The following is a 27,918-nucleotide window of genomic DNA, read 5'->3' as shown; positions in this document are numbered from 1 at the left end:
TTAATTCAAGAACTAATCACGTATATCTGGCACAATCCTTACATAATATATGTCGAATATGAATATGGACGTCCACTATGGCATTTAAAGCAACTTTGACTTCTCAAAGGAAAACTTTTGTAAACTATTTTTTCCTAGGATTGATACTTCTCCAAGCTTGCTTTTTCACTGGAATAAAATAAAGCTTCTCCTCAAGTAGCTCAAACCCCGAAGCTACGTAATCAAAGGAAGGGCTCCCAATTTTCAACACAGTGTTTCTTTGCCTGCCAGTTTGAGTTTCTATTGCTCAATTAGAATGGTGCAAGTTACCTGAGAATTAGCTTTGATGCTTTTTTGTCAAATGTTGGGCTTTTACATCCGCTGTCCACTTTGAATTTGATTTTAGTCTGGATGGGGCCTGCAAAACACCTACCATTTTAGTCTAGCTTGCTCAAATTTAATAAATAAATAGTAAATAATAAAAAGAAAAGAAAAAAGGATCAAAAAGTATAATTTGTTTGAGCGGATGATTCTTGGCCATAGGGCTGTGGAAATTTTACAGTCTCACGGGGGCATCGACCATTGCTCTTATATACTCCATATATAAGAGAGGGGAAAGAAGTAGGGTAGAGGAAATGTCAATTCATCAAACTCGTGACGATTGCAAATTTGAACCAACTGTCCTTTAGCCTGTTGGCCACCATAAAAAACTTTAAGTTTTAGTGAGGTGATAGGTCAAGGGTTCAAATTTTACCTCTCATTACTGTATCACTATACGTGGTTTCTTCAAAATCTATACAAGTACGTGGTGTACCCGTTCGGTCCGATTATGATTCAGTCTCCATTGATTCTCCAATTGATCTAGTTGGGTCCCCCCACCCCTAATATAGTATAGATTAGAATCGCAGCAAGTTAGAATCAGAGTAGGTTAAAAAAATAACAATTGAAGATCTGAATCTTAGCCTCTGACAATTATAAATCTAATGGGTGGTGTAGAGCAAATTTTCTAATTTTTTTTTAATTTCATGGTAAATTTCTTAGGATAAATGACAAATTAACCACCACCACCCAAAAAAAAAGGAACAAAGAAAAATAATTTTCACCTAGTTTTTTTTTCCTTTTAAATCTTCACCCTAACAATAGTGGAGGAGCGATGGAATTTAAAAAATAGGGAGGAAGAAGAGAGAATTGAACCCAAAACTTCTAATTTTTCGGGCTTCACCTTGTTTTACTTAATCGTAGTTAACCATACTTAATAGTAATATATAATTTGCTACGCGGTATCTTTTGGACTCAAAGTAGCCTCCAAAATTGCTGATAGATAAGGCATAAGTCACCCTCACAAATTTACTTGACATTAACAGCCAACATTTCATCACCATTGTGTCTTTTCAACTTTTCACCCTTACAAAGTGAATGCGGGCAGTTTACTCCATGCAAGTTTACTTTATGTTCATTTCAAGCTACCTAGCCAGCTAAGTAAACTGAGAAGGCATCATTATGCATAAGCCCACAAAGATTCAATTAATCTGACAAGAAAAATGCTTATTTTGAGTCCGACATCCAGTTTATGTAGTTCTAAATTTTTCCAATAGGCATTTGCATATTTAGTCAACTAGTATTAAAGTCTCACAAATGTTTTCGAGACTTATTTTCTAATTTTTTTAGAGTTTAAATTATTCTGAAATCTAGCAAATTGTGTTGTTGCCAGTGGGAAAATTTGATCATCATACATTTTTTTTTTCTGAAATGTGTTTTTTATTTGAATGCAATGTCTCAAATTAATACATTTAAATGAATTCCGAATCAGGCAAAATGTCTATTATTTTGGTTGATGGGAGTAAAATAAAACTGAAGTGGAGGCTCATGGGGTATAGTATAATTAACCAAATTTTCTTTCAATCATTTAGTAGAACACAAGCAACAAGGGATTACAAAATTTTTCTGCTCCTATGTCCTTTCGCATATAGTTCAACTACATATCATGGAAGCTTATGATTTCTGTTCCATTTGAAATAAAAATGTTGTGTCCTGAAATAAAAATGTTGTATTTGATTATTTGACTATGCTCAGCAGCAAATTTATTTAATCTGCTAGAAAGACAAGAATGAGACATATGGCTATAAGAGAAAATTTGAAAATAAATGTTAAACGGGTTTGGCATGGGCGGCTACAATAAGAATTTCCTCCACGTATGCATTTTGAGATAGTTTATTTTAGGAGAATTGTTATTTGCACTCCAATTTTTCTTATTCACATTTTCAGTATCATTTTAATCATATAGTTGTCATTTTATTAAATTATATGATAAAATAGATGATGAAAGTGTAAATAACATTTTTCTACTATATTTGTTATAATTTTAGGGATAAATAATAAGGAGTTGTCAATTTTTTTCCAAACAGTTGATTTTACCATGTGATAAACTCAACTTAGTCAAACTTGAAAGTAAAACAGAAGTTCTCTTTGAAATAAACGCAAATAATTAGTGTTTTATCTTCCTCTAATTTTTTTAAGAAATCAAATTTGATTCAAAAGTTCGTTTTGATTTCATGACCTTTTCTTTTCAAGGAAAAGACAACAAAAACAAAAACAAAACAAAAACAAAAACCGTGTGTTGGACAAGATGCATGTAACAAGGTTCAAATCAACACGTAAGTTTATATGATTATCATTAATTACATTAGTGATTAGACGTTGATTTTGTGTTGCCAGATCATTAATCATAACAAGGTTAATAATTATGCATGAAGATATCAACTTTTTGATTACTTAGCTCACCAATGACTACAACTTTTCAGTCAAAGTCATAGATAGCGTCTGGATTACTACAAACAAAAGTTCTTGGCGATTCTATCAAATTAAACATTATGACTCTTGGGATAAAACATCTGATGATTGATTGCTCAATAAGAAGTAAAAAAGCTCAAAAAGGCAAGTGAAAATGTGACCCCTAGCTTTAAACATATGGGCCAATTTCTACCCCTTTGTGCATTCTAAGACTTCTTTGGAGATGAATCAACATCCCTATACTTGAAAGTGAAAAACTTGGTACTTATTTTGGGTGACCAAATCATTGGAACATTATTTTTTTTTTTCAAAGAATAATTAAATTTATTGGGTTTGCTCTAATTACAAGAAAAGTATCACTTTATGGATTGAATGTGACTGTTACTTCATCGTGAGTTGGATGTGTAATCGTTCCAAGAAATGATTTGGTTTGCATGTTATATAACAAATATTCAACAAAGCATCAAACGATAGACAACATGGTATGAAAAATTGGACTTCTTGGCCCCCCTTTAAAAAGGCAAAACAACCAGATAATACAATTTGTGGGATCAGTTTCTGAAATTTTTAACGTCCTTGCATGTTCTAACGGACACGTTACTGAAGATGGTAGGCTGTCCAAATTAGTGCTTTTGGCTATTAATTTCTTACATTAGAGTTTACAAGCTGCATGAAATAGATATATAAGAATTAATCTTAGCACTCTCATATTTGTATGTAACACGTTTTTTTTAAAGATTTTTAATCGTGTGAAAGAATAAGACTATACTTATAACTTAAAGGAAAGGAAAAAAGTGGTTATAATTGCAACATGTAATAGAAATAGTATAGTGTGCTGAGGAGGTTTTGATCTGGTGCTTAAAATTGAAATTCAAATCTTAAAAGTCTTGGATTTTAATCTTCATTTCTCCTCCCTGCTTCTCAAATTTCATCCGTCCCCTTCTATAAAAAAATTGTGTAGTCTATGAAATGGAAACAAGAAAGTATCGATATCAATCTCTATATGGTCTCTTCCCCAAAGAATGCTGATCCTTGATGATTTTTGCAGTTGTGAGCTTTGAAAAAATTACAAAAATATACCAGTTTAAAGGAGTTTTAAAAAAAAGTATGGTATGTGGCTTCTTTAGTTGTTGTTGAACATAGTACTTGTGAAAAAGTAAATAGTCAGTTAACATCACTTGAATAAAAGCTTTCCATGTAGAATGAAGGGTTCTTTTCATCTGACAGGATTATTAATGGATAAATTAACATTTGCTCTAGTGTTTATCAAATTAATTACAAGCTGGTCCCCCAGCAAATCACCATTCGACCAAGCATAAAAAGCAATTTAATTTGCACCGAAAAACTAAATAAATAAAAAGGCAATGCAGGTATTCAACTCAACCAGTTTCATTTTCTTGCCAATGTGAACAAGGTTTTAGGGCCATACCAGTCAAAATTCATGATTGGCACAGGTAAGGACCACTTAGCTTTAATTTACTTGTCATGTAAAAATTGATGAAAATATTGAAAAGTCAAAAGAACAGATATAGAATGTGAAAGTTCAAACCCGTATTACGTTGTAGTAACTGTTCTTCATGATTCATGTTTTAGTAGAATGGACTCCAATGATGAATTCAATCACAGTTTGCAAGACACGGAGAGTAAAGGTGTTCATTATGTCATGGACAACCTAATATCGATTGAATTGTGTTCTTTTTTCCTACATCAACGTATTCGTGCAAAGCATAGTAGCCAAAAATTGAACAAGCATCAATTTAATATCAATTAGATTAAGTTAGAGTTTTAGAAAGTGGGGTAACTAAAAACACTTGCCAAGCTTTATCTTTGTCAAAATTACCAGGACCCCCCTTCTTTTTCTAACTTTATGCTCGCCTGTTACGAGTGATCTCATATAGTTAAGGATAATTTCATAAATCTCTCCTAAGAATTCTGACAATTTCATTGAACTCTTTTGAAGTTTAAAAAATTATACTTACCTCTCCTGGTTTGACACTTTTGATAACCAAACCTCATATTTGGTCAAAAATTTAAACTTATACCCTAAAATACCCTCAACTTATAAAGTTTAAATTACTTTCCAAAACATTTGTAATATATTTAACACAAATATAAGGAAAGAATGTCAAGTTTTCAATACCATATGTATTATTTGATAAGCAATTATGACAATAGTTTTATCACTGTGATAAACTACTTTTAATGATGATTCACTGGGGATATGTATTTTTTAAAATTAAATTATTGTCATAATTCTTTTAGAGTTTGTGAATTTTTGGATTGGTGGAACAATCATAATTTGGTAGTAATTTTGGTCCATTTCTTTTTTGAGTTAATGTTGTTTTTTATTCCAAAAAAGAAACATTGACAAATAAAATTGAATCACATTCAAAGTCATCCCAAAAAAAGTCACCAGTTCAATATTTAGTGAGGAATAAGAAGAGACAAGGAAAAAATTAATTATAAATCTCTTTCTTTGTATATGCATACCCAACAAAATAGTTTTATTAAAATATTGAGGCTAGTATTGTCATTTTATATAGGCAAAGGTGGTGAGTATAATTTTTAAAACCTCGAGAGAGCTCTATACAATTTCAAAAACCTCAAGGGAGATTTTTGAAATTATCCCTATAATTAACTAGTAAATATTCATTAATTGTTGACACTGTACTCGATACGCTTTTGCAAATAACCGATTTGTCTGATCATATGCGGATTAGATATTGATTACAAAATACGTATCATAATTATTTACATTTTTTAGTTTGATGCGCAAAATTACTATTCAATCCAATACGCATGGTGTTTCTTTAACTTTTTAACATTTTCATACAACAAATCTTAACACTAGCCTATTGATTTACACTAATTTTATCTCTTGTTTTTTCTTATCATATATGTATATTCTTGTTGAATGACAGCTTTTTTTATAAGTGGCATTAAATTTTTAAGATATTCATACAAAACAAAGAAAATGTATGTGTCAATTTCTGATCCACATTTTGCAGATTGGATCAACAATATGGCTTGCAGACCAAATATCCCATCCACTCTGCTACCAACGATCTCTCTCTCTCTCTCTCCAAGTTAAAAATACAAGAGATCAAACTTTTTTGTTCTGATAGAGAGATGAGATTTAAGAAGTAGGGAGGGGTGCAAGGATTAAAACCTAGGATTTGAAAATTCTGAAGTCTTAACATTAACTACTAGGCTAAAGCCTTCTTAGCGTATAAGAGATTAAACTTGATTTCCAAAAACTTAGATTTAGTGTACAGCCGTAACTTTGGGAGCAAAATTGTGCTTCTCACATTTTAATATTCAAGAACTAAAGTAGAATTAATGCCAGAAGTATACGAGAGTCCTGGTAAATTTACCTTATTGTATTGCTAAGAACAGAGCATAACTCGGTTCAGCAACTTCACCTCTAATCTGGAATTCATCATGTTAAGTCTCCAAAGCGGTAGTTCGAGTCTCACTATTAATTTTTATTAAAAATAAAATTAACTCCTATGGAAAAAAAGGGGAAAAATTAGGTCTTGCTTAGATTGAATTTTTTAGAGAGTTTTTAGAGAAAAATTACTGTAGCACTTTTTAAAGATATGACGTACGTATGTGTGATAAAAATGTGATTAAAAATTATGTAGAAGAAATATTCATGAAAAACTTTAAATTTTTTCTGTAGAAAAACACTATCTTCTTTCAGAATAAAGGAGGGCTTTTGTTTTTTTTTTTTGTTTTTTGTTTTTCCTTTGTATCGCTTTAGAAACCTCTACTATAAAAAAACGTTAACAATTGTTTTTAACACCATAAGAGTTGAATTAAACTCTACCCCCTTATAGGTTTGCATGCTTCGGCACTATTGTTTTCTTCTTTTCTGTTCTTTCGTGCTGCTAGTGAGATTGTCACTTACGCCTAGGCAGTGGCATTATGGCATGATTGAGGGTTGCGACAGAAAAGCTGTGCACTCCAAAAAACATGTTTTTTAGTATGACAAAAGAAGTAACATTTCAGCTTTTGGATTTTGTACAATCGGAGTACTGTCCAGTTATTTATGCATAATACAAAAAAGCATCATTCAATCTTTTTTTTTTTTCTCTCTCTCTCTCTCTCTCCATGCATGCTGCATATGATCAGTATGCTGCGTCTGTGTCTTCTGAGGTTGAAACAACGGCAGATATTTAGGTAGATCCGGTATATGTATGGTAGATCATGGGATATACATGAAATTTGTATAAATAATTTGCACATCACCTATTACTTACAATTCTTACCCAAGAAAAAAAAATCTATTACTTACAATCATATTTTTTTTATATTACACGTCACTATAATAATGGGATTATCCAAAAAAAGAAAGAAATAAACAATAAAGTTATTGAATGTATCACATGATTTGCTTGAAAGAGAATTTGTAGACCTCAATATTTTTCATGTTAATAACACTTTTCCCCCTTGCAGTATAGGGATAATCACGCTTTGTCCCCCTCAACAAAAATTATATACTCCTCCCCTCCCCTCTCCCCCGCAAATAAAAGTCTACCGTTAGTTTTGGTAATACTGTCATAAATATTGAAGTAATGGAGAGATTACCTATCATATAAACACAAATCTTAAATTTATGTTCAAAAATAATACTGTAGTCATTTCATATCATGATATATTTTATAATCATGCCCAAATACTGTTTATTATCGTCTTTGGTGCATAAATTTTGACAAAATGTGTCCAAAATATGTGCTAATAAAGTTTTGCAAAGAACTTTTAATTGATCTCAAATTTATTAATTTCTCATATAACTCATTTTTAGTCTTTGAGATCAAAGATTTAAGGTTACTATTGACAATTTCAAGAGGAATTATGGTAAACGAGGTTTGTGTGAACAAAAAATAAATATTGAAGCCATTAGTTCATACTCAACAGGAAATTATAAAAGTATAACTTAAAGAAATGTTAAAGTTATGGTGAATTTATAAGAAATTTCTTTTGGTTTGATAAAGTATATTAATTTTAAGCACTATATGTTATAGTACAACTTATATATAATTGTAGATTGTTAAATCAAACTGTACATTTTTGTTTGTTATGGAGGGCATGGTCAAATTTTTTCTTGATTCAAAGAGGCAAAGTGTGATCAATGCTAAGGGAAAATTTGGAAGAAAATTTTTTACCATCTTGAGGCCGTTAAAAGCTTTAACTTCCATTAGGTTAGGGGTAACAAAATGTAGTATTTTGGTTGAAGGATACAATGTGTGATTACCCCGAGTACAGAGGCAAACTGTTATTAACTTTTTTCTCTGAAACAAATGTCTAACCTTTTTTTTTTTGGTCTAAATATTGCGATTGGAATTGACACTCCAATATTTTCAGAGCATATATAATGCTTGGAACTAAGTTTAAATGGTGGCAGAACTACTTTCTGCTCTTTTTCTCTAGCACTCCTCCAACCAAAATTTCCTCTAACTCTCCATGAGAGAGAGACCAAAAAAATCTGGTCCTTCCCCATGAGAGAGGGCCCTTTCTTTAGTTTTTTTAGTTTCTCTTGTAAGAATAAATTCTCTCCTAGGTTTTTCTTGTGAGAAATTTTTCTCTCCTAAAATCTCCTAATGAGTGTTTCGTCTCCTCAAAATTGTTCTAATGAGAATTTTTTTTCTTTTCTAGGATTTTTTCTTGTGAGAGTTTTATTTCAATTTTTATCTTTTCTGTGAAATTTGAGATTTCGTAGATTTAATTTCTCAAATCTATAATTTTTCTATTTATTATTGTGAGATGAAACTTCTTTTTGGACTTGAACCAACTTTTAATCAAATTTCACTATTAAAAGACATTCACTGATCTATGGGTTACAATGATTCATTTGGATGAAAAATATGTTGGAATTTGTTTTTATTTGTATTGATTTTTTAGATCTGTTACATCAATTGATTGCAGATTTATATGTATTTGTGTAATGTTTGATTTGATGTATTTTTACCATTAATGCAGATTTATTGAATAAAATGACCTTTTTTATATTAAAAAAGGTTTAAACGGTGGCAATACCTCAGATGTCTTAAATATTGAGATGTTGAATCAGGGGAGCTTGTCAAGTTCGTTATAGTGGTTTAGATGCACTTGAAATTGACATACATTACATTTGACAACAGCACTACTGAAAGATTTCATGTGCAATAAAACCTAAACGTAGGTAATGTTTAACATTACACAAAGGCCACTCGTCCTCCTAAATTCGAACCGGATTATAAAAAAATGAGTTTGCAATAGCTTGAATGTGTTCTCCACAATAAATTGCGAGTATAGTTTCTCTTTTCAACTAAACGCGGTTCCCTTTCTCATTTTTCCTTTTTCCTTTTTCTTTTCTTTCCTTTCTCCAAATACACATACACAAATATATATATTTATATATATATATATAGTTAGAAAATTAGTTTAATTTCTTATAGGCAAGTTTCTTGTTTTGTGTGCAAGTAACTAGTTTTCTAATTATTTAATTACTTGGAGTAGTTGTCAAGTTATTTCCTATTTATATGAGTTTAAAAATTAGAATTTATTTCTTATTCTGTATGTGATTAAGAATTCGCAATTATTTCCTATTATTACTTGGGTGTTGGCCAAGTAATGTAGCTTATAAATAGGTAGGAGTTGGCATACTACAAGATGGCACACAAGAACGACATATAACCTTATACAGTGAGAGAGAGTTCTTAAGAGATGAGAGATATTATTCAAGGGTTGGACTTCGGTTCAAGTTGTATTTTTATATAAGATTTCCTCTCATAATAAAGAATAGGTTTTCTCTCTATGGACATAGATTCAATGATGAAATTGAACCACATTAAATCTTGTGTGTCATTAATCTTTCATACTTATGGCTTGTGTGTCGTTAAATTGTTATATTCTTGATGTTTTGATAGTCATTTGTTCTGCATTTGGATCTCAACAAATTGGTACCAGAGCTTCTAGTTGCGAGTCTAGACTATTCATAGGGAAGTAAATTCTTTACGAAATTGGGTCGGTGAAAATTCTCTTCTTGGCGATGGACCGAAGTGTCAAGGAGTTTGGCTGGTGTTGAACCAAGTGCGGTTCGCCATGAGTTTGGCAGGGAATCCAATTGGTGTTAGATCAACGAGCCAAGGGTTGGATAGGGTCTAGAATCTAGTTTGGATATTGAAAAGAGCGGATCCATGATTGTGAGAAAAGGTGACATTGGGTGTTAAAGTGGATTTGCGTTGAGTATTAAAGTGAACTTGAAAAAGAAGTTGTAAATTTGGGTTCAATGTCAGGGGCTACTCATAAAGAGAGAGATTGCTAGATTTATGAGTAGGGAACTGTGTTCTATATTGGTCCGAAAGATGAAGAAAAAGTTGTTAATATGTAAGTAAGGGTCCGAGACCTAATCGCTTAAACTTTTGGATCAAAGTTGGATTCCTGATTTACATATTGGACGCTTTGATAGATTTTCTCGAGGTGTTTCTCCCCAACAACTGGTATCAAAGCAATGTTCGTGGTTGGATCCTGGTTGATTATTGAGATCAAGTAGGTTTGGTAGCCATCACTGATTCAACAATTGTAAGAGAGATATCCTTGTTTCAAGGGATTGACAAGAAGTATTGATGGGAAACGATGGAAGCCAGAAAGTATAGAGATACTTGACAGTATGAATCTAGGCAAGTGATTCAAAGGTCAAGTAAAAGATGGAATCCATTATCAATTTTGGACGTGAACCAATGGAGATATTCTCACAACTCCATTAGCTGATACTTCATCCTAGATGGTTGTTAGATTTAGATTATGTTCTTTAGGTGGTGTGGCATGTGTTTTAAAGAAACAAAGAGATCTAATTTCCAAATGCCAGAAGACTCTGATGGCTATGAGTTTTACATTGTAGGTGGAGTTTTGGAAAACACACATGGCAACACAGTTCTGAGAATGGGAAGAAGTATGGTAATTTTACCACTTGGTTGCCCAATAGTTAGAAATAGTGCTCACAGAAGGGGATTTCAAGCTGCAAGTGGTGTTGAAAAGAAATCTTACGAAGGGAAATGGTGAATTGAGGCACATTTTCGTGAGTTAATAGGAGGTTAGATTCAAAGTAATTACACATGCTCATTTGCCGATTAAATCAATTAGATGTCAGAATTGTATTGATATGGACGTGTAGTTCGGTACCATATTATTTGGTAGTTAAAGGCAAATGGTTGTTAAAAGAAATATTTACCAATGTGGAGATTTATTAGCTAGGAAATTGGTTTAATTTCTTTTAGGCAAGTTTCTTGTTTTATGTATGAGTAACTAGTTTCCTAATTGTTTAGTTGCTTGGAGTAGTTGTCAAGTTATAGCCTATTTGTATGACTTTAGGAATTAGGAGTTATTTCCTATTATGTACGAGATTAGCAATTAGCAATTATTTCTTGTTATTATTTGGGTGTTGGCCAAGTAATATAACTTATAAATAGGTTGGAGTTGACATACTACAATGTTACATACAAGAGCGACATGTAACCTTATACATGGAGTGATAGAGGATTTTTGAGAGATGAGAGATGGTATATAGGATTGGATTTGGGTTTAAATTGTATTCTTGTATAAGGTTTTTTTCTCATAATAAAGAACGGGTTTTCCATCCGTGGACGTATACTCAATGATGGAGTCGAACTACGTTAAATCTTGTGTGTTATTTATCTCTCATACTTATAGCTTATTTGTCATTAAATTGTTATATTCTTGACGTCTAAATAGTTGTTTGTTCAGCACTTAAATCCCAATATATATATATATATAGGTATAATGGGTCTGTCTAAGAAATGCTCAATAAGCACGTGTTAAAATATATATCAGGTGTTAAATTTTGAAAAATGTATAGTTAATTATAAAATGTATGGTAGAGTAATAATTTCAATTACAGAAAATATATAAATGCAAGGAAGGGTTTTAATTTTCAATAAAGAAAGTGTATAAATATATGAAAAAATCCTTATACTATATAAGAGCGAGTTTAGGGTAAAAATGACATTTGAATTTCAACCACAAGGGTAGGAGCATTTTTGTGTTGTGAGATTGTTTGGAGTGTTGTTATAGCGCAGAGTACAATTGTTGATACAACTTTTGTTTTTTGCTTTGGCATAAATGGTCTTCTGTGTGGTAAATGCCCATAAAGTGTTGTTTGTAAAAGGAATGGGAATTGTAGGAAAGTACCATTATTTTAGTTGTATATTTAGCAGTGGATACAAGTGATAACAGCATTTGTTTCACTGAATTTACGTAGACGTCCTTAGTTGGTAATTAAAATCGGGAGAATATGGTTTATTGACAAATTAGTGACAGGAATTAATTAGAGATGGGTATTTTGGGAATGTCATTTTGTTGTAGAGATCTTTCAAGCAGTTGGTACAAGTGCTAATAACCTTTTGTGTTGGTGTAATTACTTAAAGCTCCTTAGTTTTCAATTAAGGCTCGGAGAACATGATTTGCCAGAACATTAGTGGAAGAAGTTAATGACTATTTCATGTCTGAGCATTGGTTTCAATTGCACCTCTTTGAATGCCATTTACTTCAAATTTTACTGTTATGATCTTTCGAGTTTCTTGTAAAAGTTTATTTGTTCTGGTTGTGTGCTCTACTTTTTGCCATGCTCCTGGTGGTTCAATTTGAGGCAAGTATTGTGGGTTTTTTTGCACTTTGATGGTGTGATTTATCTTTTTAAATAGTAGTTTTTGTTAGAAATTGAATGGAGGCATTGTTAAATTGGATGTTGTTTACATGCAATTCTTTTGTTTTGTGTAATTGTAATGGTGTGCCTTTGTCTTAATAGATTTGGAGCGGCTGTGAGGAAAAGCTTTGCTAGGAATATTTGGAATAAGGTACATAATTGTTTATTATTTGTATGCAATGCTTGACAATGTTTTCATGTAAATTTATTTAGGTGTGGAATTTATTTTGCTATTAGTGTGTAATTTGTGCTATTGATTTCCTGTTACTGTGTAGTTTGTGCTATTGATTTACTTTGCTTATAAAATTTATTGATTTATTATGTGTTTATATGTGAGATTATTTGACTTCTAGAAATACCTAATGCATTTGATTAGTGGCTTGTTTTTGTATTGGTGATTTACTTTGGCAATAAAATTGATTTATTTTTGTATTTATAAGTAAGGTTCAATGGTTTACTTCTTGGCATACCTCACGTTTGAGGGTTTACTTCGGCTCATTTGTTTGCACTTTCGTGGATACTTGTGCTAATTTTTAATGTTTCTATATAAGTGACTAAATGTCAATAATCTATCTATTCATCTTATTATTAATACCATCGCCTCAACAAAAATGTATTACTATTCATTTCACCTATTAATAAAACAAATGACCTCATTTACAACAATTTTTTACTTGAATTTAGTTATAATCCAATGAGTTTTCACTAGAATAAGCATCCTTAACTACAAATAAATTTTTAAGTGTTCAGTTAACACGTTCGATTTTATTGTAACTAAATTCAAGAAATATTTCAACTAGCTTATAATTTAATCCTAGCAGATAAATTTATCTTCTTCAAATTCATTACAAAAATTCCTTGGATTTAAAAACACAATTACAAAAAAAATGAAAATTTTCACTTAAAATATGAATTTTTATTAAAAATATAAGAAATATGTATTTATTTCTCTAAAAATAATGAATAGATTTATTGAATTTAGTTATTTGAATTTTTTTATTTTCATTCTTATTTCAAAATATTATAGTCGAATTTTATCATTTCTATTTGTGCAATTATAATTTTAATTCATTTCAACTATTAATAAATTTATGTTAATTCATTTCCTTATTTATGTGGTTATTACATAAAACACCAACTACTAGCTATTTAAAATCACACATATCAAACTTCTGCGCATTGTGTGGGCCCTATCCTCTAGTAATAATTATTAGTTTATGCATTTATATAGTTGATTGAGTTTGATTTAGGTCTATTAACGACTGTCCATACCTATACATATACATTCGTACACATATATATGTGTGTGTGTGTGCGCACTTCCATTGTCCAATTAGGAGTTGAGGCATAGTGGGCCTAACTATGTGTGTATATATATATTAACAGATATACGACATACAATATCGTTGTAAGCAATTAGGAAATTGAATCAATATTCGAAATTCATGAATCTAACTTTAATATCCATTCCCAAACTACTTTACCAATATTAGATATTGGATCGATTTTGATTTAATAAATTTAAAATCTGAACTAAATTCATTTTGCAGATTTTTCAGTTTCTACATAATTATGAACACCCCAATAATGTAGTACATGGTAAGTATTACCAGACAATCCTTTGGATGGTCTTCCATAGGCCTCTATCTTAATTAACTTGGAAATTAAGGATCATAATACGGACAAATACAACTCATACATTTGAAGCACAATCGAGTTGACATTGAAGGCAATGGGAGCTACAAATGAGAAATTTGAACAAATATTAATATTGAATTGCTTCTAATTTTAGCTTATAAACTTGAATGCATTCGCCATAGTATTCGTAGCACCTCTATTTCATGGAATACTGGTGTAATAGTATGTTTGATAGCACTCAAAATTAAAAATTTTCATCATTATCAAATTCTATCAAATATTTGGTAAACAGCTGCAAAATCCTTGACCAAATTTTAATTTGCATATGCTTGAATAAGATTATAAAAGCTTATTGATGGTGTGCAATTGTTCAATTTAATACTATAATTTTTCAAAAGTAGGCATGTTAATAGGTTGGACCGACAATGTCCGTACCAAATCTGTGAGGACTTGAAAATTATTTTCATATCTTTTATTTAACCTATTTGCCTTAAATTCTTGGTTAATTTAATGGTTGAGTAATGCTTTTGTCTTTTATTGCCTTATTTAACTCGGTGCATGTTGAGTTTTCTAGTGCTTTATGCTAAGGTGATTAACTAATGAGGTGTGTGCATTAAATTTGGTAGACAAGAAGGAGTTTTGTGCAAAAGGGATTATGTGACAAGAGGTGTTAAGAGTTAATTGGAGGAGAACTAGATATTTTGGTGCATGAGAGACAATTAGATAGACATTTGCTCTTGTTTTGCCATTTGTCAAGCAACCAAAGACTCTTGACCAAGACTAGAGGTAATACTTATCCAACTTACGATTTCGTTCATCACTATTTCTTCATTTTTTTCCCTTGTTTTGGCTGAACCATTGAGGAGAAAAAAAAGGGACAGAAAACACAAGGTTTAAACCTTGATTTCTTGTCTATTTAGTGAGAAAACAAGAGAGAAACCCTAATCTACTCCATCAATTCTTGAATCAAGCTTGGAAGGAAGCTCTTGGAGGAGTTCTTGGAGGAAGGAAGCTTTGCAACTTTCTTGATTTGCTTTCTATCCTAGGTTTTGGAGGTAAAAAGGTGAATTTTGCTAGGAAACCTATCTTTTTTTTTATTATCTTTGAATTTAGTTGATGTATGATGTAATAGAAACTAAAGAAAGGACTTTTATAGAGGATTTCACTTTTTTTTTCAAGTGATCTAGTAAATTTCCAACTTTGGTGCATAAAATATATAGCCTAGTTTAGAGTTTATCTATGTGAAATTTTGAGGGATTCCTTTGCCAAGAATATGCCTTACACCTCATGACATGTTAGTTTTGATCGATAGTGTATTTGTTATGGAAATAAGGTTGAAAGTTGGAGGTTTAAATAGAGAAACTTGGGGACAAGTTGCTGCCAATTCTTCTTTGGTCGATCGAGAAAGAGAGAGCAAGGTAGAGTTTGAGCTGTAAGTTTAGGGTGATTGTGACATACTTTTACTCAAGATACTTGATAATACTTTGATCTTCACATGTATGTTGGTTTGAGTCAAAACAAAGAGGATTAAGATGAGGAAAATGATTTTTCTCCAAACCATTTTATTGCTTGAAATTTCCAGCTTTGAATCTCAAGAGTCTTGTCCCATTTTCTTCAAAATTCTTAACTATAATCGATGTATTTGTGCTCCATATTATCCTTGAAACATTGTTATAGCATGCACGTGATTTTTCCCCTTGATTTGAATAAGAAAACTTTGCAATTTTGGAAGCTATATTAGGATAAAACCTGCAAATTGATGTGTCTTCTAAGTGAAGTTTCAAAACCCAAATTTTCTCATTTATATTGGTTTAGAGTTGATAGACTCTTGATGTACTATATGATCACAGGACTTGAAAGTGTTCAAGAAGAAGAACCAGGGTTTGAAGTGGAAAGATCGTAATATAGTGGTGAGTGTTCCAACTGCATGTTAGGACCATGTGATTTACTTGATTGATGCTTCATGTGACTTGTTGATCAAAATTGCCAAATATCTTGAATTGTTAGTGCATAGGTAAGTGTGTACTTGATCGCGCTCAACTTCCGTGAACTTGAATTCCATGATCTTGAATGTGGACTTGAATGTGCATAAATGTAGGTCTGATGCGTACTTGATCGCATCAGCTGAACTGGGCCATTTGTTGGAACCCCTATCTGAGACCCGCCTTAGTGAGGTCGGGTAGGCTTGGCAGCTTTGAGTGAAGAGAGGATTTCTATCTTGTTTACAAATGATCTGAATAAGTGAAATGCAATACTTGAGCGTTGGGTGCTCGTGTGCTTTACCCCAATGACTCCACCGAGTGATTGGCTTGATAGTCGGTTGTATACTTTTACCACATTGGCTATACTGTTATTGTGGTTTCAAAGCCTAAACCTCATTAGTTAGTTGGTCGAAGTGAACTACCAAGGGTTTGATAGAGGCAATTAACGAATCATGGGTAGTATTTATTGTTTATTACACTGGATTCGGTATACTCAAATATTACTTTACTGTTATATTTGGTATGTGGGCCCAGTATAAGGATGATCGGTGGATGGAGATTGGAGTGATGTGGTAATCTATTGGATTATTTCTGTATTCCCAACGTTGACGAAGTGTCAACGGATGCTGGATAAGTTGCTATTGAATTGGCTCGCAAGAGCATACTATTTCTACGGAACTAGTTCGCAAAAGCAAACTATATTCTTTTACGTGAATATGTTATTGACTGTATATTGTTGAATAATTTATATGGATATTGCTTGCTTCATGAAATATATGATCATGCTATCATGTGAATTTTATAATGTCCGATAGATTGCTTATTGTTTTTTAGAACCGCACTGGATTTTTAACTCATCTCATTATTTCCTTTCCTTAATAGGGTGTGGGTATGAGAGAGAGGAGAATAGCAATAGTTTATAATAGGAAATCTGGATCTTGTATTTGGCTAACATACTGTATTATGGAACTAGCCATTTAAACTCTTTTCTTTTGGCTTGTACTTTAATTTGAATATTTGGACGATTTGTAGCATGAAAATGTTATATTAAAGGACTTTAGTGTTATTGATTGCGGTTTGTGAGTGACTCCTAACGAAAGCCAGGTAGGCGACCCACTAAATCTTGGGGTATACCCTAAGAGGAGGTGGAGTCGTCATAAAATCCTTCAAATTTTTCAACTCCAATCTAAAACTAGTTCTAATTGTTTGGAAAAAAAAGAGTCACAGACCAAAGCTGGGTACCCAATGGAGTATCATGGATATTTCTATATGGTTTAACTCAAAACTATGTGGTCATAAGCAAAAAGAGAAAAAAAGAAAAAGAAAAATGGAATTCACAAATAATGTAAAATCTAGGGTAAAATACTAAAAAACTTCCTGTAATTTGTCAAATGTATAATTTAACTCCCTCTGGTCTGGAAACCTACATTATAGCTCTCTTTGGTTTCAACTAATTTGCAAATTAGATAGAAAGCATCCAATGTAATGGTTGTACGTAAAATATCAATAATGCCCCTATATAAATGAACTCCTTGTGGGTTGCCAAATGCTCAATTTAACTTTCTCTTATTTGAAAAACTATACTATACCTCCTTGTGATTTCGATTAAATTAAAAATTGAATGAAAAACATTTTACATATAGTAGGGGCAATATTGATATTTTACATACTTTTATTAGATTGGATGCTTTTTGTCCAATTTTCAATTTAGTCAAAACCATAGGGAACTATAGTATAGATTTTCAAATTAGAGGGAGTTAAATTATACATTTGGCAAATCACAGGGAGTTTTATGGTATTTTACCCAAAAATCTAATACATCCTTCAATTAAAAAGGAATTCAATTCTAGACTTAGAGGGTATTTTGGTCAGCCAACTCTAAATTGGCGTAAACTACCTATTTTAAAAGTTCTGCGGGACAAAGTGCAAGATTCTCAAAATTAAACGGTGTTTAGTGCAATTAACCCTTTTATTGTTTATCTTGCACAATTCAGGGCTCTCAAGTGGGTTGTTGGATTCATGAAAGATAAATTGGATCGGACAAAAAGTCTGGTGCAGGCTAACGAAGACAGAGGGCAATGAGAGATTAGACTGAAAAAGGGCCAATAAGGCTATGTAGGATAGCAGACAGAGGGCTGCTTTTTGCCTTTGGGTACTTGGGGAATAAACTCTGTCTCTCTACGAGGATTGGCGTGACACTCTAATTCTCTTTATCCTGTATCCCAAAAGAAACCCCTCCCTTCCAAAAGAGAATATCATAGGGGGCCACATCATTTTTAATTTAACAAAACACTTTTTAAATAAAAATTTTGGGATAATATCATAAACCTTTCTTGAGATTTCTCCTAATATTATTTAGCATGCCTTAAATTTTGAAAATATCACTTATTTCCCTTAATAATTACAAAAAGACTATACTAGTCTTCACTTGATACATAATTCACGTATCAAATAAATGGAGTTCAAAAAGTTTAAAAAAAAAACAAATGTCACTTTCTTCTCTTTCCCTTATTTTTAACAATCTCTCTTATTCATTTTTTGGATGACTATGCAATTTTTATTTATAAATAATAGTGAATTGAATTTTGTTTATCTTTTACTTATTATGGTTGAGATAGAATGAGATATGATTTTTTTGTTTATTTTGAGTTGGTTTTTGTAATGATTAGTACAATTTAAAGGCTTGGAGAATGAGTTGAGAAGAAATTGGGAAAAAAATATGAGTTTCATAAGAAATCAATTTTGAACATGCAGAATAAAATTGGTGCTAATGTATTTTTTACAAATATATTTTTTATTTTTCAAATTTATATTTTTATGGGCTATAGCTTTGTGATGTGGTGGTACCACTAAAGATTATTTTTTAAATGGTGGTTTCTCTTGAAGTAAACAAAGTGACTTATCGGTATTTTTATTTAGCCAAATTAGCAAAAAGGTAGTTTAGGGTTTTTGAAAATTTTGTTACACAAAAAACAAAAATAAGGGAGTTAAGTGATATTTTTAAAACCTTAAAGGTGCCAGGTAATATTAAGAGATACCTCAGGTGAGCTTTCTGATATTATCCCTAAAATTTTCTAGTTGAGGAAGTGTGGAATTCAAAAGGTGGGGAGGAAATAGGGAGATTAGAATTCAAAATCTCTAATTTTCGATTAAATACTAAAAAGAATCACAATGTGAGTAATTTTTTTAAAAAATAAAAGACAGATGTTTTCTCTTTTGTAGCATAATTTTTTATACAATCACAGGATTTTTTTTCATCCATTGCATGCGTAGGTATAACCTCTCAAGCATATAAGAGAAGAAAACATTAAACATTATTTATATGGAGATACAATTGCAGTCTAAATAAACAAAAAAAATATATATATGTATATATTGTAGTCTAAATACCTCTATGAAGAAATATTTATCCAAAGTACAATAATTACAATAAACTACAATGTAGTACGTGTATAGAAGTATACGTGGAGATACTATTTGTGACTCGTTCAAAAATAACAAAATCAAAATTATTACTTGACACTGCTCTTAGAATTATTTAAGCTTCGTGTAAGATAGCCAAAGTCTTGTTCTCCAATTAACCAAATTTAAAAAAACAAAACCTCTAGAAGATGTCTTCGCTCACATCCTTTTTCTTGAGAGCAAAACAAACGAAACTTATTGTCTGCCTATGCATTAATATGCAAGAAACAAATGATAAGCATCAGAAAGGTTAAAAACGGGTGCTTTTCCTTTTATCTTTCATCACACTTGTCCGTCTTCCTCCCACCTTTCCTCTTTAGTTACTTTATTTGAATTTCTGCTGGCCTTCACTGTCGTTCAAACAGTGTCATGACTCATGACATGAGAAGAAAAAGCGTTAAATCTCTTATTCCAATGATGGGCATTTTTTTTTTTTTTTTTTGGCTTTGAGGGGGGCGGGTTGGTGCGGGGAGAAACCGAGTTCTTAGCTTATCCTAAAATTATTGAATGTGGTCAAATGTGGCCTCATTTCTTCAAAATAAAATTTTTCTTTGGTCTAGATTGAGACTTCAAGCCTTATGCACGAGAAGGGGAAAAGGACACGATTTGAGAGTCCAATCGAGGAATTTATAATCACCTAAACAGTGTGTCAATCTCTCTATAAGCCAAGTTGGGTTTTGAAATCAATTTCACTATAAAAAGGAATGAAAAGAAATTAGGAGAGATATTGACAACCAAATTTATTGAATATATTAAAGCACATAATTTTGTTTCATCTTATTTTCCTTGGATGAGAATGGTAACACTATTGCAGTGCATCGTGAATTTTTTTTCCCTCTTTTTGATAGGATGGCTACCAACTTTTTTTCCTCTCATTTAAGCCTATAAATACGTTTGCCTTATTTTTTTTGTCTTTATTTATTTCTTAAAAAGAAGAACACTTGTGAAGATAAAATGGAAATCTTTACCATGGATGTAGACGTGAAAGTAACATGTGAGGTTATATTAATCTGAAGTTATGCTTGGTACCAAGAAATTTCATTTGATACTTATAGTTCATTAATGATTAAACAACTGGGATTTCGACTAAGTTATTCTATAATCTCCGACATTTAGCAATTAAGTAACCTTAAACACTCGTATCAGCATTTCTGCGAACTCTAATTAATGCTAATTAACTACTACTGATGACTAAGTTCTTTATTATCTTTCTCACACTTCTATAAAAAAAAAAAAACTGAAAAGACTAAAGAGGGTAAGAAAAGTTGCATAGGCCTCTCTCCAGTCTCTGCTGATACTATAAAGGTGATATGATGGGCAGGCTTCTCTATAAAGCTCTCCTTCTCTCTTTCTTTTCTACTACAAACAAGGGAAAGTTACCATTTCCTCTCAATATATTGTGAATCCACTGAACCTAGTTTACGGTGAAGAAAACCATAACCTGTTCAAAAAAGAAGCAGAAGGAACAACCAGAAAAAAAGGGGCTGAGAGAGGGTGGTGGAAAGGGTCAGAAGTGTCATAAGACAAAGCAAGAAGAGAAGTTTACCAGTTCTTGAATAATTCATAAGGGTTCCTCAACAAGAGGGTGGTGTAGGGGGGTGGGGTTTTAGCAAAGTTATGCGTGCAGGAGCTTCTTGTGCAGTTCAACAGACCCTCACATCAGAGGCTGCTTCTGTTCTGAAGCACTCTCTAAGCTTAGCGAGGAGGAGAGGCCACGCACAGATCACACCTCTTCATGTGGCTGCAACTTTACTGAGCCCAAGAGTGAGTTTGCTGAGAAGGGCTTGCCTCAAATCTCAACCTCGTCAAGCTTCTTCACATCCTCTTCAGTGCAGAGCACTTGAGCTTTGCTTCAATGTTGCTTTAAACAGGCTTCCAACAACTCCTGGTCCTATTTTGCATGGCCAGCCTTCTTTGTCCAATGCCCTGATCGCTGCACTCAAGAGAGCTCAAGCTCATCAGAGGAGAGGTTGCATAGAACAGCAGCAACAGCAGCCTCTTTTGGCCATTAAGGTTGAGTTGGAGCAGCTTGTTTTATCAATCTTAGATGATCCAAGTGTTAGCAGGGTTATGAGAGAAGCTGGTTTCTCTAGCACTGCTGTGAAGAAAAACTTGGAAGATTGTTCAGTTTCTTCAGTTTTTCAGTGCTATAATAGCTCTGGTGGGATTTACTCTACTCCAAGTTCTCCTCCCTCTGAAAATCCTAATAGCATTTGGCATTCTCATTTCTTGTCTTACACTTCTGAGCAAAACCCTCTTGTATTTTCACCTCAAAAGATACTTCCAAGAAATCCCATTAACATAACAGATGCTCCCGCAGTTTCTGTTAAAGAAGATATCAAGTTGGTTGTAGAGGTTCTGTTGAGGAAGAAAAGGAAGAATACTGTCATAGTTGGTGACTCAGCGTCTATAACTGAAGGTCTTGTTACAGAATTGATGGGAAAAGTAGAAAAAGGAGATGTTCCCGAGGAATTAAAATCTGCCCATTTCATCAAATTCCATTTCTCAGCAGCACCCTTAAAGTTCATGAAGAGAGAAGAAGTTGAATTAAATGTATCAGACCTCAAGAGAAAGGTGGAAACTCTAGCATCAGGAGGTAAGGGAGTGATTATCTATACAGGTGACTTGAGATGGACAGTTGAGAATACCATGAGTGAAGGAGAGGATACTGGAGGATTCTGTTCTAAAGAATATTCTGGTTATAGCCCAGTCGATCATCTTGTTGGGGAGATAGGAAGGTTACTTTCTTGCTATAATAACTCAAACACAAAGGTTTGGTTAGTGGCAACTGCAAATTACCAAACATATATGAGAAGCCAAATGAAGCAACCCCCTCTTGACGTTCAGTGGGCTCTTCAAGCTGTTTCAGTTCCTTCAGGTGGATTAGGGCTGAGTCTCAAGGCTACGAGGTAAGCCAAATAATCTATTCTCAACATCATCACATCATCACGTCTATGATAAAGGCCATGATTATTAGTACTCTTGCTGAATTTGTACTGTGGAACTTCAACGTTAGTTTTTTCACCCTTTATTTTTTTAATTTATTTTAGTTTTTGCATTTTGTTGAATCTTCAATCATGTATTCATTACTCTTTTGTTGTTTGGTCAGCAAAATGTTGGAAGATTTTTGAATTTATGGTTTTTGTGTTCTCCGAAAAGGAACCATCATATTATGTGGTCAGTCCTTTTGGTTGCCTTGATGGTCTGAACAATGCCAGGAGTCCGTGCCACTTTAAAAAAGTAAAACTAAGAAATACAGAAATTCTGTCCCTCCTGTTTCTCGCTTTTCTTGTCTGTTGACAGTCTTGACTGGATTTTTACCTAAAAGGAAAAAGAAATTACATAGAAATGGAATGGTGTAAACTTTCTGAAGGTAATAATTATATATTAATTACGCTCGAGTAAATGAATGGATTTCATGGTTGCTCAGATCATTGCTTCTAGCTGTAAATGTATTCTGCCACCATATCTTTTATTTGACTTATTTGCATATGAACATCAGTGCAAGAAATTGATCTAAAATCTTGTTTGACTTGTACTGAAATGTGATTTCGTTTTTGTCTTAGTCTTGTTGGACTTGTGCAGAGCCGTTGCTTCAAAAAAAAAAAAAATATGTTAGGAAAAAAAAATCAGTTGTCTGAATTGTGTTCACAACTCAGTGGCAAGTACATTATTTAATGCTAAAACTTTGTTAAACGGATTTTATGGCTTTAAGCAATAAAATGCTGACCAATTATGATTTGGTTACACTACAGCTTCAAACAAACCCATTTAATTAAGTTTACTCATACCCGTCCATGAATAGATGGGCATGAGTATTTTAAATTTTTGCATATGGGTATAAATGGATTACCCAATAATACCCATTTAATCCATCAAACCCAATAAATGAGTATTATTGGGTAATCTATCAAAGCCAATTAATCTATTTAAAATTGTTTTCTCCCAAATCTCCTCTCTTTCCCGTCCATTTTTTTTTTAAATTTTTCATTTTGTCATGATGTTAACTACTTTTGTTTAAACTTTACACATCCAGGTGCAGCAAAGTTTGTATGTTGTTCTTTTGTTTGGCCAATATTTGACTAAAAATATGATTCTTGAATTGATTTACCCTTCAACTCTCCAAGAAAGTCAATTGAATGTCTTCTTTTTTTTTTTTTTTCAGTGTTCAAGACACAAGTCTCGCCAGCTTATCAAAAAGCACCTTTGAAGTAATTGAGCAAAAGCCAAACGTTGCCAAAGAGGAACAAATAGAAGCATTTATTTGTTGTCCAGATTGCACCTCCAATTATGAGAAAGAAGTTAGCTTCAACTCTAACCAGAATTCTTGCAACACCAAGGACAGTGACCTGGCATATTGGCTCAAACCACCTGGGAGGAATGTAGCAGAGAAGGTACAAGATGTAGTCTTTGACAATTGATTTTACTTCATAATATTCAAACATTTAAGCCACAGATTGAATTTTGTGGAGAAGTGCAAACCAGAAGTAAATATCATATTACGCTTGTTTACTTTTCTCATTTCTCTCAAGAATCATCATTTTGATTTTTTCAGGATGATACAGTGGAATTGAAGAGAAAATGGATCAAACTATGTCAAAACCTGCACCAGGTGAGGCAGAACCAAAATCATACAAGATCTGCATTCAGCAAACAGTGCTCCCCTGGAAAGAACCAATCTTATAATTCGTATCCATGGTGGCCAAGTTACAACAGTATGTTCGTGGATTCGAAGTCGATCTCATTTGCTCATACAAGCTTGAAGCCTAATCAAAATTCAAATTCAGTACCTCGATTCAGAAGGCAGCAGTCTTGCCATATTGAGTTCAATTTTGGCAGCGGAAATTCTAAATGTACAGAAGAACCAAATTTGGATTCTCTCAGGCTTAAGGAAGATAAAGATGAAAAAATCACCTTGGCTCTGGGAAATTCTCAAATCTCTGATGCTGTAAACTCAACAGAGAAAGCAAATGAAGACGCTGATCTATGCAAGTTGTTGCAAGAAAATGTGCCTTGGCACTCGGGGATCATTCCTGCAATTGTAGAAGCATTGATGAACTCAAAAGAATTGAAGAAAGATACTTGGTTAGTCATTCAGGGCAATGACTTGATAGGGAAAAGAAGAATTGCATTGGGGATAGCTGAATCGCTTATTGGTTCTGCTGATTTGCTGTTTTACATCAATCTGAGAACAAGACAGAACACACCTGGGAAGTGCTCGGAAGTGCTTCAAAATGTCGTAAGAAATCATGGGAGACTAGTTGCTGTACTGGAAGATATTGATTGTGCTGATCCTGATTTTCTTGAATTTCTTGCTGATAGCATCAGAGCTGGTAAAATGGGATCATTCTATAAGAAAGATGGAAGCTCTTGCGAGCCCATTTTCATCTTGACAAAGGCTGATCTTTCATGTTACGACAATGAGAGCAAAAAGATGGATCCTGTAATTCAGATGGAAATTTTGGTGACTGAAAGAACTTCCAATTCCACAGTATTTGGCCCTGATCACAAGCGTAAAACCGATTGGGATTTTCCAGACAACAATAAGATTCCAAGAAAGAGTGAGATGGAATCTGGCTTCAAAATCCCAGTGGAGAACGGCGAGAAAGAACTCACTCCGCAATTAAGTTCAAACACGCTTGATCTCAACATGAAAGCGGATGAGGAAGAAAGTGATGACCAGACAAAAGAGTTCAGCCCCATTTCAAGTGACTTGACTTCAAATGATCAACAGAATCCCCTTGGATTCCTTGACTTGATTGAGAATCATTTCATTCTCAATCGGGATTTGACTCAGGGTAGGCAGATGACAGAAATGTTTCTGAACAAGATCAGAGCTTCCTTTGAGAAGATTTTTGGGAGTAAAAACTTGGATTGTTTCACGGTGGAACATAATGTCCTGGAACAGATTTCACTTGGTTCTGCTACATTTCTTAACAGCTTGTTTGAAGAATGGCTTAAAAACATTTTCCAGCCTACCTTGAAAATGGTTAACACTATTGGCAAGGAGGGGATTAGCATGAGACTTAGTCTTAGAGGAAATGCGAAGGGCAATGAACTTAACAGTGGCTTCAAAGGGTCTTGTCTTCCAAAGAGTGTTCCAGTTTCGTATTTGGACTAGATTTTCTGATCTTCAAATCCGCATTATCTCATATCCTTTTGTAAGTTGTAACTATAACTTGTGTAATAGCAGATGTTTTGCTTTAATTTCATTAATCCCCTTTTTTATTTAATGTGTTATTGTTTTGGTGATTCTTTTTTATTTTCCCCGAAACAGTAGACGTTTTATACATGCCTTTAAAAACTATGCAGTGTGAGGACAAAGGTCCAATCATCTTTACATCTGTGGATTCAAGAACGTGGAATTGGTGGGAGACGATTCCACATCACAAAATCTGTCTAAAACAATTTTACTACGACTCAGACAAGTATTATCATTGTAGTTATCCATTAAGCAAAATGTACATATGTTAAACAAAGATCTCAGTGTTAGGGTATCCTGCACTACTGCTACTGAAGCATTTTCCCCTGGCCTGTGAGAATGAATTAGATTAACTAGCATCTTGTTGAAGCATTCTATTTTGACATTCCTCCATCCTTTCTCAGCAGCTTATGATCAATGCATTGTTTATGTGATTCAGTTTCTTATTTTGCATAAAATGATCGAAAGTTAATTCTACATCTTTACTGACTAATATGGGACATATATCGAACCTGAGGCACAAAAATGCTTGACATCTAACTTCGAGACATCTAACTTCGAGGACTAAGATGAAATAATCCTCTTTGAAGGAAACAACATATGAAAATTTTTCAATGAGGGACCATTATAGATTCTCCCGTCAATCTTTAAATGGTGTTGTAATGCTATGTGGCTGCATTATCAGATAGAGTTTAGATGAAATAATGATATGCATGGTGCAGGTGGATTTCCCCACCTAAAACTTTTGGGTAGAAAATATTATCCTCCTTAGTAGTGTGTAGAAAAGGTACAATCTGAGCCTTATTCATTCCTATTTTTGGAAAATAAGTTCTTTGTGAACCTTATGAAGCACTTTTGACTGCAATCAATAGCCAAACATATTTGTCATCATACAAGAGAAAGGACCAATCAATGCTACTCATGCTGGAGTTGGGGTCTTACTAGCTTTAGAACATTTTATCACATGCTTGGTTCTTTTATTTCCAAGTCAAAAGTAGGTTCTTTTATCCATGTCTAATAGTTCAAGAAAACTATTATAAACGGTCCAGTAATTAAAGCTGAAATGTTCAGATGCCAAATACCATTGTGCCTTCTCATTTTTTTTTTCTTTTTTTAAGGAAATGGCAACATTTGTTGTGCTTGTATTTGCTGTTACTTGAATATTCATGTGGTGAAAAGTTTTCAACCATTGAGATAATATATTTTACTTGTGAGACATCATAGAAATAGAACCCAAAAAAGAAAAAAGAAAAAATACCACAAGTCAAAGTAAAAACTTAAAAAAAATCTAACAAAATTCACAAATTGAGTGACCTATTCAAGAATCACAATGACAAATGTATATATATATGCACAACTTGAACTTTCAACGTATGAAAAATTACCTCATTTGTCTATAGTTTTTTAAGGAAAAAATTTTACATTTTCTATAAATATATCTTTCAATCACTTTTTTATTTCATATGCATCAAACTATTATACTACATTTTTTTTTAAAAAAAATAAAAAAATAGCAATCCGAATGGTACCTAAGTGTCTTCACTAGTAGTCCGACTGATTCTGTAACCTGATAGTTATCATCAGTCTCGTGATTAACCTCTCGTATGCTGTCTCACCGTGTATCTTTGGTGCAAGACTCTATACAGTCTTATGGGATTAGTTTAAGCGAAAAGTAAGGATACCTCTCAGCAAAAAAAAAAAAAAAAAATGGTATCTAAGTCTTAACGAATACCTCCCACTACATGAAAATGGCAGTTTCAAGTTCAAAATTTCTAGTACTATTTTATACGGTGTGTTAGTGTCACTTTTGACATCCACAACATATACACAATGATTACTAGAAGCGGCGGATGTGGGGTATGTCTCCCTGCTATGGAAGACTAATATGATTGAGTCTTTATGCAAGTGAATTATCTTTTTGTCCAATTTCTTCCAATTGAAATACCAATGATCAACTATTAGCCAAAAGCTCACATTATGATACGGAAATGATTGTTAAACAATAGTTGTTCAGCCTACTGGCCATGTAAAATGGCACCTTTCTGTAATGCCAGTATCATGATTAAGGAACCACTTGTTCTCTCATATTTCTTGGACCTAATCCCACTTCGTTTGCCAATCTTTTATTCAATTGAAGGTACTTCATTAAAAAATTGCTT

General features: G+C 32.9%; 1 protein-coding gene and 1 long non-coding RNA gene across 2 annotated transcripts; both read left to right on the top strand.

Annotated features, from left to right (window-relative positions):
• The first annotated feature begins 14,950 nt into the window (after nucleotides 1-14,950).
• Nucleotides 14,951-17,161, top strand: LOC140008117 (uncharacterized). The gene is made up of 3 exons (XR_011815521.1): nucleotides 14,951-15,176; nucleotides 15,964-16,023; nucleotides 16,978-17,161. It is a non-coding gene; the product is annotated as an uncharacterized lncRNA (long non-coding RNA).
• Nucleotides 17,162-20,884: 3,723 nt separating this feature from the next.
• On the top strand, nucleotides 20,885-25,790 carry LOC113694306 (protein SMAX1-LIKE 4). Its single transcript, XM_027213223.2, has 3 exons — nucleotides 20,885-22,466; nucleotides 23,723-23,951; nucleotides 24,113-25,790. The coding sequence occupies exons 1-3, from the start codon at nucleotides 21,175-21,177 to the stop codon at nucleotides 25,676-25,678; spliced, it is 3,087 nt and encodes a 1,028-aa protein (XP_027069024.2). The 5' UTR covers nucleotides 20,885-21,174; the 3' UTR covers nucleotides 25,679-25,790.
• The last annotated feature ends 2,128 nt before the right edge of the window (nucleotides 25,791-27,918 follow it).

The sequence above is a fragment of the Coffea arabica genome, chromosome 6c (assembly GCF_036785885.1).
Source record: "Coffea arabica cultivar ET-39 chromosome 6c, Coffea Arabica ET-39 HiFi, whole genome shotgun sequence".
Classification (NCBI taxonomy): domain Eukaryota; kingdom Viridiplantae; phylum Streptophyta; class Magnoliopsida; order Gentianales; family Rubiaceae; genus Coffea; species Coffea arabica.
Note: the sequence above shows the minus strand (reverse complement) of the source record. Positions and strands in the feature narration are given on the sequence as shown.